The 12721-nt window shown below is 37.6% G+C and overlaps 1 protein-coding gene across 1 annotated transcript; it reads left to right on the plus strand.

Annotated features, from left to right (window-relative positions):
* Positions 1-1456: 1456 nt before the first annotated feature.
* meaf6.S (MYST/Esa1-associated factor 6 S homeolog) lies at positions 1457-10986 on the plus strand (the record flags this gene model as incomplete). Its single annotated transcript, NM_001096556.1, is given in 5 exon segments — positions 1457-1553; positions 6714-6829; positions 7357-7444; positions 8325-8370; positions 8906-10986. Coding segments are annotated over 5 exon segments (567 nt in total). The 3' UTR covers positions 9133-10986.
* Positions 10987-12721: the final 1735 nt, after the last annotated feature.

The following is a 12721-nucleotide window of genomic DNA, read 5'->3' on the forward strand; positions in this document are numbered from 1 at the left end:
AATGTAAAAGCATTGTCAAATACTTCATGGCAAAATTATAATAAGCATGCAAAGTTTATTTAATGGTAGATGTAAAAAAAATTTAATTTCTGGTGTTATCTTTTTAATAGTAACTAAGCTGCATGAAACCATATTTGTGGGAAAAAAATCCTATTGGGGTTATTTAAAGTTTACATTTTTACTAGATTTAAGGTGGCAGTTGATTTAACCATTATGATCAATGGAAAGATTGTTAGTTTTCAATACAGATGTGTTAGAGCTGAATCGTCAGATATACAGGTAGAAACAATAGAATTCTACCGCTAGCTTAAGATTCAGCGCTAACAGTGTTCAAAGGCGCCCAATGAAAATTTTCCGGCCAGCCCGACCGATGAGCCAGCTGATATCCAAATCTCCTGTCAATATCGTTCAGCTCGTCTCCCGCCATACGTGTACCAAATATCTTACATATATTATTGGTGCATCTATATCCACCTAAGGTATGGTGATACAAATGACAAAAAGATCACTTATATGAAAAAACCCAGGTCCCGAGCTTTCAGGATAACAGCAGGTCTCAAAATGCACACATTGGAAAACACAAAAGAATACAGGGGGTCATTTACTAAAATCCAAACATTTCTCAGTTTTCTTAAAACCACTTTAGACCAAACTCCCGTGCGCATTTTTAATGTATTGATCAATACATTTACTCGAAAAAATCTGATGAGGGAAAAGACTCGATAACATTGTGAATAAAAGAATCGTACAATTATTTTCTGATGACACTTAAAAATGTTCTCAAATATTTTCAGATTATCGCCCGAAAAACATGTATTCTTCGGATTATTTTATGAAACCCAGAGCAGGTCACCATATCTCCCAATTGTAAACGGGACATCTGCCATTGACTTCTACATGAATTCTGCAGGTTCGAGTTGGAGTACTTTTTTATTCAGACTTTTAGTAGCCTCGGGTTTAATACATTTTGAAAAATTCGATTTTTATTTTTCCTAAGAAATTTTTTTTTTTCTCCTTTTGAACACCGACCAGAAAAAATAGGACTTTAATAAATAACCACCTAAATGTTGTCCCTTGCCCTGTGAAGCATTTATTTATAAGTGTATAAAATAAAGATTGCAAACCTCCCAAGTGCAGACAATAAAACAGAGTTGCCTTAGTTAGGAAAACGAATAGAACTACCTAAAATCCATTCTGGGGCTTAGAAATGATAAAAACAAAAGAAGTAGGAGTCCAAGTCTATAATAACAATTGTGCTTTAAACCTGTAGCAATTTAATTTGTTAAAACACTATATCTGGAAATAATCTGCTGCCCGGCCGTTACAATGGTAATTCTTTTAGTTTACATTCATACTCCGGCTACAACGGCATTTCAGGCAGCACGCACTGTAAGAAGTAGGCCAGGCCTTATTTATTCCTTCCTCTCCTCGCTGAGACCCTCCCTGTCCTCTCCTCCTCCATCATGGCGATGCATAACAAGGCCACGCCGACTCAGATCCCGGATACGCGCCGAGAACTGGCCGAGCTAGTAAAAAGGAAACAAGAATTGGCAGTAAGTTAAAACGAGACTTCAATTCGCTTATTTTTTGTAGCCAATGTCTTCTGAAAAACATTCTATTTTCGGTTTAATGCAGGCCTCCCTGTTTTCAGCCAAATATCGCAGGAAACCGGCGCAGCAAATATGCGCAGGCCTTTGTGTCCGTAACGTATTTTCCGTAATCGGCATTTGTGAATAGCTCAGTGTTTACGTTTTCTACGTAATCACGCAGCCGTTTGTTGGGGCTGCGCCACTAGCGTAACCATCACCGCTACGACAACGTGTTCATATTTGCGGATTTTTTTTTAGCTTGATTTACGCTATCGGCATGTTTTTATATACAATATTTTCTCGACATGTAAATCCTGTTATTTCAGTTAACGCTTTCCCCTAACAGAGCTTATGTCGTTTAAACCTGGCTGCGCAGCCGCTATTAGGTTGCAGCTCTGGCGGGAAAAAACAAATATTGCCCTCGGTGATGTCGTTTAAAACCAATCGAAACATTTAAATGCTGTTAATTAAGTTTGCTGGCATTTGTTTTCCCTGTATTTATGTCGGGTGTTTGTAGCTCGGAGAAAGGCCTAATGGTCCGGCCTGGGCTATGACGTCACCAGTTCTTATTTACAAAAGCGGCAAAGCATATCCATAGCGACCAATCGCATGATCTGCTTTCAGTTTCTACCTCGAACTCTAGGCACTAAAGCTATTGGCACTTGCTTTCTATGAATTTCTGCACTCCGTGGCTTAGCTTTATGTAACTGGGCCCCACAGCAAATTATTTTTCAGGCCCCCAAAATGTCTAGAGGTTCACTAGTTTTATCAGTGTTTATTGAAATTGTATATGAATGAGGGCCTCGTGGGGCCCCTGTACCTTCTGGGCCCCCTTGCTTCCTCTGCACTTAAGCCACTGTCTGTACTGTTGAATAGTCTTTCTTTAGTACCATTAGATTGCTACAGGGCACAATAATTCAAGGAAGAGGAGCTTTGTTAGATGTTTGAGGGGCTCATACAGTTGCACTAAGCACCGCTGCCTGTTTCCAAAACACAAATTATACTGGTACAACATGGTGACTGCAAGTGGGGCAAAGCCCTTGTGTGATTATTTAGCCCAAAAAAAGTAATGTTTTGGGGCACGCCCCTTTCTTGCACTAAATAAAAGCACAGCACTTCTGGTGTCATTTGTTTTCTGAAGCCGTCTACAGGTTCAGTCACCTCCTGGAGATCACTATTATAAAATGGAATTATGGGGCCAGGGGTGGGAGTAGTGCTGTATTGCAGGGAAAAAACACAGTAATTGCACTTAGTCCACTGCATCAGATCATACATGTCCTGTAAGTTTTAGAAAACCAGTTCCCACCACTTCATACCTCCAATATCGGTGTTAGAACGTGTAGTGGGACTGCTATTGAGTTTCAGGTTAAATGTAGTTGATGTATCACTTTGAATTGTGTCCATTTCTTTTAGATATAAAAAAAAGCTTTGGTGATTAGACTTTCATTTCAAATAAACTGAACTGAAATTGAGTTCCTGGTTATTCTTGATCATTCTTTAGGGCTCTTACACATGAGCGTTCTGACCTGCGCTCCCCTGCGTTCCGTTTTTTGGCGTTCAGCCGCAGGGGAGTGCAGGAATAGACGCAAGTCATTATTTGAAATGGGGCTGTACTCACTCAGGCGCGTGTAGGCGCCGAACGCAAGTTCAGACGCAACATGCTGCATTTTCCTGCGTTCGGCGCCTACACGCGCCTGAGTGAGTACAGCCCCTTTTCAAATAATGACTTGCGTCTATTCCTGCGCTCCCCTGCGGCTGAACGCCAAAAAACGGAACGCAGGGGAGCGCAGGTCAGAACGCTCATGTGTAAGAGCCCTTATAAGTGTAAGACCACATTAGGGATTTGACTGGGGTAACCATGATTGCTCTGCAGTGAGACTGTTAACCCACTAAACTGGACCACAATTAGGGATGAAAGCAGACCAGGGTTGTGCTGCTGGTAATTAAAGGAACAGTAACACCAAAATATGTAAGTGTTTTAAAGTAATGAAAATATCATGTACTGTTGCCGTGCACTGGTAAAACTGATGTGTTTGCTTCAGAAACACTACTATAGTTCATATAAACAAGCTGTTGTGGAGCAATGGCGGTAATTGAAAAACGGCTATATGGCACAGGTTAACTAATGGACAACAGATAACACCATTAAACAGACAGATTATCTGCTATCTGCTGTGTAACTTGAGCTTTTTCTCCTTTGAATGGCTGCCCCCATTGCTGCACAGCAGCTTATTTATATAAACAATAGTCGTTTTTAAGCAAACGCAGCAGTTTTACCATGCAGGGCAACAGTGTGTTATATTTTCGTTACTTTAAAACACTTTTTTTTGACGTTACTGTTCCTTTAAATCCTTCTACTTTTCAAACTGTGTCTGAGTTTTCAGTCACCGTCTCCTGGTCTTGTACAGTAACAGTCTAGTCACCCACTTCCCATGTTTTTTTCCCCTTGAATTGAATAGAATCTTTTGTGAACTCACTTGGAGCACTTAAAGTTCAGTGTAAAAATAAAAACTGGTTAAATAGATAGGCTGTGCAAAATAAAAAATGTTTCCAGTATAGTTAGTTAGCCAAAACTGTAATTTATAAAATCTGGAGTGACTGGGTGTATAAGAACAGAGCACTGCTTTGTGGCTCTCTAACTCTGAGTTAGTTAGCGACTTCAAGGGGGGCCACATGGGACATAACTGTTCAGTGAGTTTGCAATTGATCCTTAGCATGCAGCTCAGATACAAAAGCAACATTTTGACCCATGTGCCCCCCCTCAAGTCACTGATTGGTCACTGCCTGGTAACCAATTAATGGAAACCAAGAGAGCTGCAAATCAAAAAGTAGTGTTCTGGCTATTATGTTAGACATCCAGTCACTCCAGCCTTTATATATTAAATTTTTTGCCAACTGTATTGAAAACATTTTTTATTTTGCACATCTTATCTATTTACCCAGTTTTTATTTTTATACTGAACAATTCCTTTATAACATACACGAACTATTAAGCACCTATTGCCACAGTATGGCCAGTAGAAGTTTGAATTTATATGCCAACTTTGATGCTGTTAATCAAGCAGAATTTGTTAGAACGTGTAGTGGGACTGCTATTGAGTTTCAGGTTAAATGTAGTTGATGTATCACTTTGAATTGTGTCCATTTCTTTTAGATATAAAAAAAAGCTTTGGTGATTAGACTTTCATTTCAAATAAACTGAACTGAAATTGAGTTCCTGGTTATTCTTGATCATTCTTTAGGGCTCTTACACATGAGCGTTCTGACCTGCGCTCCCCTGCGTTCCGTTTTTTGGCGTTCAGCCGCAGGGGAGTGCAGGAATAGACGCAAGTCATTATTTGAAATGGGGCTGTACTCACTCAGGCGCGTGTAGGCGCCGAACGCAAGTTCAGACGCAACATGCTGCATTTTTCCTGCGTTCGGCGCCTACACGCGCCTGAGTGAGTACAGCCCCTTTTCAAATAATGACTTGCGTCTATTCCTGCGCTCCCCTGCGGCTGAACGCCAAAAAACGGAACGCAGGGGAGCGCAGGTCAGAACGCTCATGTGTAAGAGCCCTTATAAGTGTAAGACCACATTAGGGGATTTGACTGGGGTAACCATGATTGCTCTGCAGTGAGACTGTTAACCCACTAAACTGGACCACAATTAGGGATGAAAGCAGACCAGGGTTGTGCTGCTGGTAATTAAAGGAACAGTAACACCAAAATATGTAAGTGTTTTAAAGTAATGAAAATATCATGTACTGTTGCCGTGCACTGGTAAAACTGATGTGTTTGCTTCAGAAACACTACTATAGTTCATATAAACAAGCTGTTGTGGAGCAATGGCGGTAATTGAAAAACGGCTATATGGCACAGGTTAACTAATGGATAACAGATAACACCATTAAACAGACAGATTATCTGCTATCTGCTGTGTAACTTGAGCTTTTTCTCCTTTGAATGGCTGCCCCCATTGCTGCACAGCAGCTTATTTATATAAACAATAGTCGTTTTTAAGCAAACGCAGCAGTTTTACCATGCAGGGCAACAGTGTGTTATATTTTCGTTACTTTAAAACACTTTTTTTTGACGTTACTGTTCCTTTAAATCCTTCTACTTTTCAAACTGTGTCTGAGTTTTCAGTCACCGTCTCCTGGTCTTGTACAGTAACAGTCTAGTCACCCACTTCCCATGTTTTTTTCCCCTTGAATTGAATAGAATCTTTTGTGAACTCACTTGGAGCACTTAAAGTTCAGTGTAAAAATAAAAACTGGTTAAATAGATAGGCTGTGCAAAATAAAAAATGTTTCCAGTATAGTTAGTTAGCCAAAACTGTAATTTATAAAATCTGGAGTGACTGGGTGTATAAGAACAGAGCACTGCTTTGTGGCTCTCTAACTCTGAGTTAGTTAGCGACTTCAAGGGGGGCCACATGGGACATAACTGTTCAGTGAGTTTGCAATTGATCATTAGCATGCAGCTCAGATACAAAAGCAACATTTTGACCCATGTGCCCCCCCTCAAGTCACTGATTGGTCACTGCCTGGTAACCAATTAATGGAAACCAAGAGAGCTGCAAATCAAAAAGTAGTGTTCTGGCTATTATGTTAGACATCCAGTCACTCCAGCCTTTATATATTAAATTTTTTGCCAACTGTATTGAAAACATTTTTTATTTTGCACATCTTATCTATTTACCCAGTTTTTATTTTTATACTGAACAATTCCTTTATAACATACACGAACTATTAAGCACCTATTGCCACAGTATGGCCAGTAGAAGTTTGAATTTATATGCCAACTTTGATGCTGTTAATCAAGCAGAATTTGTTGTCCAGATTATTAAAAGCAACTTTGCAAGTCTTTCAAGCATTTTAAATTTTCCTGATATTTTCCCATTTTTTAAAAGTTTCTTAGTTGCAAAAAAAAGTAAACTGTCTTTAGAATAACCTTGTCTTATAATATTTATGTTGTCTTAAAATCAATTTCCATGTTGGAAGGAAGTTTAAACTTCCATTAGAACAATGTCTGTGTTAAAATGGGTCCCTTTAGCCAATACAACTGCAATATCCTACTTATATCCAAGCTGTTCTAATATTGTGTTCATAAATATTTTGGATTTATCTGTTTATGTCCATAGGAGACTCTTGCAAATTTAGAGCGGCAGATCTATGCTTTTGAAGGAAGTTACTTGGAAGACACACAAATGTATGGTAACATTATCAGAGGTTGGGACCGTTACCTAACAAATCAAAAGTAAGTGTGGATTAGTAAAAGTTATCCTCTGTATTTGTTAACCCTGTATACACATCACTTTAGATATTTGATGAAGAGATTATCTGATCACTGATTCACTGGCTGTGACCAGACTACAGTGTATCGTATAAGGGAACAATACGGTCTCCCACAATACTAAATTCACTGCTGTAACTGCTAAAGGGCTAGTTCCACTTAATGAAACAAAACAATCTGGTATTTATGGTGGATGCTAAATCTTACTTAATTTTAATTAAACACGACCCCCATTATTGAGAAACAGAAAACATCCCTCAACCATTTAGATACCACTGTAGTTTAAAATATTACAGTCACTCTTCCTCAAGATGGCCATGCATGGCATGTCTTTTCATACAATTTTGTGTTTATTGTATCTATTGTATGGCTGCCAATAGCCATATATATATTGTGGCAGGCCATGCTGGATGATTGTGACAAATAATTTTTTGGGGAAAAGTGCTACAGTTTTATGAGTATATAAAAATGGTAATATTTTCCTGTTTCAGAAACTCAAACAGTAAGAATGATAGGAGGAACAGAAAGTTCAAAGAAGCAGAACGACTTTTTAGCAAATCTTCAGTCACATCAGCAGCTGTAAGTACAGCTTCAGAAAGCTTTGTACAAGTTAATTGTGAATGATTTATTAAATCTTGAGTCATCTGTTCTTTGGTTTGAAGAGGGTTGTTTGGACATCTGTGGACTTGAAATACCAGGGCCTTTTTTGAATCCCAGTCCAGACCTGCTGCCATAGCTGGTGCATTAATATAAGAGAGATGCTAGTTTATGCACAGTTTTTAATGACTACTGTACAATTGTTCCAGCACAAGTGTATTTGATATGTGTCCGTTTCTTTCTATACACTTTTAAAGTAATCTGCAATCTTTGGCATATTGACATTTATGGGGTTAATTTTTTAAAGTCTGATTTTTTTTGGTTGTTGTTGGAGTTTTAAAGGGCAAAACACTTTTTTTTTCGGAGAGAAAAAAACCTAGAATTTTTAGGGATTTATTAAACCACAAGGCTGTTAAAAGTCCGAATAAAAACGTACTCCATCCCAAACCTGCCAAGGTCATGTAGAAGTCAATGGCAGATGTCCGTTTACAATTGGAATATATCATGATCTGTGCTGAGTTTTGAGCAGCGTTTTCTGGCAGCAAATCAGAAAAAATCATACAATTCGGATTTTTTTCACGTTTATTTTCCCCGCACCAGATTTTGGTCAAAGTGATTTTCAGTAAATAGTGAGAATTTTTCAGATTTGAAAAATAAATGGACCTTTTATTTGATAACCAGTATGATTGTGGGCCAGATTATATTCAAATGATGACCTGAAAGTCTTTGCTTTGGATAGCCACATGGAGGTGTCCCCAATTTGACCACCTATTCTTTCTAACTTTCCAGATATCAAGTTCTTTCTTTAACTGCTCTTGAAATTCGATTTGCTTAATAACAACAATTTCTGTTTACACTTTAGGCTGTCAGTTCATTGGCAGGTGTTCAAGACCAGCTCATTGAGAAACGTGAGTTATGGCTTTTATCTTTGCTTTGTACATGACTACACATGAGATGAGCTCATAATTGTTAATTATTTACAGATTCCATCTTGCATAGAACCTTCTTTTTCTCTTTGTCTTTCCAAAGTTTTTTTTATATCCCATCCTACTCAGACATGATCTCATAGCTTAAAGTATACTGTGAGCTGGATAGCAATATCAGGGATTCTAAGGGACCGTTGGTTATTAAATTTGTTGTCTGGCTCTCCAGGACTAATGGCTCAAATGATGCAGTAGGGTCAAGTAAAAGAGCACCTGCAATGGACTCCTTTAGGTGTGGCTCCAGTCTAACAGTTTTTTGAGAAAAATACAGATAGATAAGAAAGATACTGTACATTATTTGGAGGAAGAATTGTGGCGCTTGTACTTCATTTCATCTTATGTTAATGTTGTTATGTACCCCCTCTATACCAATAATGCATTAACTGAAGATATAGAATTTTATTTTTTCATTTCTGAGGATTTTTAACTGTATCTTATGTGGTCTTGCTCTGCTTTTTAGGGGAACCAGGCAGTGGAACAGAGAGCGACAACTCCCCAGATTTCCAGAACCAAGAAAATGAGCCTAGCCAAGATGATACAGAGGATTTAGATGGTTCCCTGTCTGGTGTTAAACCTCAAAAAGCAGCTTCTTCAGCCAATTCTGGTGGCCATCACAGCAGTCACAAGAAACGCAAGAATAAAAATAGGCACAGGTTGGCCGACAAATTGCTTAGATCTGTTATTTGATGAAACTGTATTGTATGAATGGGCAACAGTAATTTTTAGAAATATTCTTTGCATCCCTAAAGAAAATCTTTTGAGGTGTTACTGGCTCAGCATGTAAGCATTTTTTTAAAGAATTAGGTCTGCTGAGACCCCGGTGCAGGTATAGTTAGCTGAACACTGATAAAAATTCTAACACTGATAACTGCTTGTTTTCTGGAGGGAAGAGATATATAAAATTACCAACATTGCTAACGCCTTGCATTAAGCACAATTCAGTTTGTGGTAGTGGACGAGTTGATTTAGATAATGTCCAAATGGCTTATCTTTTTATGCTGCCCTGTCCACGTTAAACCTATTTATTTTCCCCCGGGATCAGTGCTTTGCTCTTTGTATTGCCATGACCATTTATATGCTGTTGATCATTCCCCTGAAAGCAATGCCTAATTCTTGCTTGCCATCTTCTGTCTACTTGTTAACTACAAATCTTCTATTCTACTGTGATACAAATTGCCCCATGTGAATAATCCTCGCATCACTGTACAGGATTACCTGTTGACTTCCATGTACATAGGTAAAAAGTGTTTTATCCTTGCAGTGATTCATAGCCCCAGAGAGTACAAGACCAAATTCTTAAAGTGGCTATCCTCCCATTCACTTGTATGGCAGTTGCTAAAGGACACATATCAAAAAATTAGGTGTTTTCTCTTGTTACGCGTAAAAATGTGAAAGTACTGTATGTATATGCGCAAGTATTTTCTGAAACTTGAATAGTCGGGATTTATTGAAGAAAAACTTTGCTAGAAAAAACCTGGCCATTAGAAGTGAACGGAAATTCTTTCTAACAAATTTATTTTCCCTGTTTATAAAATCATTTGGGATTTTTATCCCCGTTGAGCAGCCTAGTTGAAAATTAATGGAACAGTGTGATTCTTGTGCATGAGTTTTTTTGTTCTGCTGTGACAACAAATATTCTCTCTTTTGAGGGGATAAAAAAGCGATTGAGAAAAAAAGTTGCACACTGTTGTTTTGTGGGGGGTTTTCCATCAATTTCAACATTTAATAATCCGCCCTTCTTGAGTCGATTGCCATACAGATGAATTTGGAGTCAATTTTGAGAGTTTTTATTATTGTTGGGAAATTGCTTGTGTGCTGTTGCCTTAGGGAGATCCTTTTTATACATATAATTGTGGTTATGGATTTAGAACATCTAGACAATTCTATTTTTATGCACCTGCTATCACAATTATGGGGAGAGCAAGCTAGGCATTATGTATGCTATAAGTTTCCATGTCTCCTAAATAAACTGAAACTGTGTAGTTATTGTGAAATTGTACAATATGACATGGCAGAAATTTCCCAAGAAAAAGTGAATTCATTATATTTTTTGGAAAACAATTGTTGACTAGCTTTAAACTGCAGAAGGCTAATTAAATAGTAATTCTCTCATTGTTTTGTTTTCTCAAGAAAAATGTTTTACAATAAAATTTGAACTGTGTTGGGTTTTTTTTCTTCAAATTTATCTAAAAATGTGTTAACTATACTCGCAAGTTTTAAACAAAAACAAAAAAACAGAAAACCATTTTTAAAGTCTGAGCTAAGCAATGCAACATTTTTACAAAATTGAAGCCATTTAACTAAAAAACAGCGTTAATTTTTTTCTTTGGGAATGAGGGCAGTTATAAGCTAAAATGGTTGCTTAATTCTGTTAAACTGTGGAGCTAAGCTTCCTTGCAGCAGTAGTAGTGTAATAATCTGCTTTTTTTGTTTTCATTTCTGATACTTTCCTTACCTGAATTGGTGTGCGCTTTTAAACCAAAATATGTGATTCTTCTGTATTAACTCCTAATCACCTAATTAAACTAATCAGTGCATTAATTCCTATTGCTTTCTTTCTTTTTTTTTTCTTTTCTTGTTTTAAATGCTTCCCTCAGTCCATCAGGCATGTATGATTATGACTTCGAGTAAGTGTTATTACTTTGTGTATTTGTCTGTCTAGAAAACCATAACACTGTATTAAAGGAGAAGGAAAGGCTTCTTGCACTTAGGGGTGCCAATTGTTAGGCACCCCTAAGTGATTGTATTTACTTACCTGAACCCCTGGGGCCAGTGCTCCTATCTGTAGAAAACTGCACCAGCCTGGGGTTATACCAGTGAGCACCACAGAGCAATCCTCTTTTGGCTTCTTCTGTCTTCCCACGGTTGCGCATGTGCAGTACAGCGAAAAAGCCGAACTTTAACTAAAAAGTCAGCTATTTCGTTCTACTGCACATGCATCTGCCCAGGGAAATTTGAAGAAAGAAGAAGCTGGAAGATAATATATGGCTTTCTTGGCCATATTTCAATTTTAGGGTTTATTTCTCCTCTAAGCCATTTTTAGCTTTGAAATAAGATTTCTACATTTACTACAAATGCATCCAATTTACCATATGTATCTTTCTATGTTGTCTTGCACAATGGTGCTTAATTTTTTGGTTAAGAAGCTTGGTAAACAACATTTAAGGTTATTTCAATGTTTTCAGTGAATATACAGAGTCCATAGCTACAGCTAAGCCTAGATAAACCACAGTGATTTCTCAGCGTTTGTTTTATTAAGCCTAAAAAGTGACTATATTTAATTTTGCAACTGCTGCAGGTATTTATGCTCACCACTTTAAAAAACATCTTCGTAGGAAAACTGACCTTCCAACAAAAGGGTTAAAACCATATACGTCTAAAAATGCATTTAGATGATAACTAGAGCCCCTTGACAGTTGTTTTCCTGTTAGTATTCATGAGGCTTCTGTACTGCTTCCCAGATTTAGAGAAGTCTGCAAAAAGTCAGGCTATGCCTTCCTTATCTCAGTGGCTCACCTTCCAGGGGGTCTACTCCCCAACATTATGCATATTCTCTATATGACATTGGTGAATGTCTTTTGGCTAAGTGCTCCACAGTTATTTTGTCTTGCAGCACTAAATAGATGGGACAGAAGTTCCTGTCTTAAAGGGGTTGTTCAACTTCGAGTTAACTTTTATTATGTTATAGAAAAGGCCATTTCTAAGCACTTTTTTTAATAGATTTTCATTATTTTTTATAGTTTTTGAATCATCTACCTTTTTCTTCTGAATCATTCCAAATGGGATGACCCCATCTAAAAATGCAATGCTCTGTAAGGCTACACATTGATTATTTCTGATTTTTATTCATCATCTTTCTATTCAGACCCTCTCCTATTCATATTCCAGTCTCTTATGCAAAGCAGTGCATGGTTGTTAATGGAATTTGGATCCTAGCAACCAAACTGGAGAGATGCTAAATAACTCAAAAGCTACAAATAATAAAAAAAAAATGTAGACCAATTGCAAACTATCATATCACTCTCTACATCATACTAAAAATTAACATAAAGGTGAACAACCCCTTTAAAATTTGAGTTGGTTCTGCCAAGAGCATAAGTTATAGGAGCACTATAGCTTTGTGTAATTTGAATAAGACTGGTGTGATAATACAGGTATGGGATTCATTATCCGGAAACCCATTATTCAGAAAGCTCCGAATTACAGAAAAGCCATCTCCTGTAAACTCCATTTTATCTAAATAATCCACATTTTTAAAAATGATTTCCTTTTTCAC

This window comes from Xenopus laevis, chromosome 2S (genome assembly GCF_017654675.1).
Source record: "Xenopus laevis strain J_2021 chromosome 2S, Xenopus_laevis_v10.1, whole genome shotgun sequence".
NCBI classification, from domain to species: Eukaryota; Metazoa; Chordata; class Amphibia; order Anura; family Pipidae; genus Xenopus; species Xenopus laevis.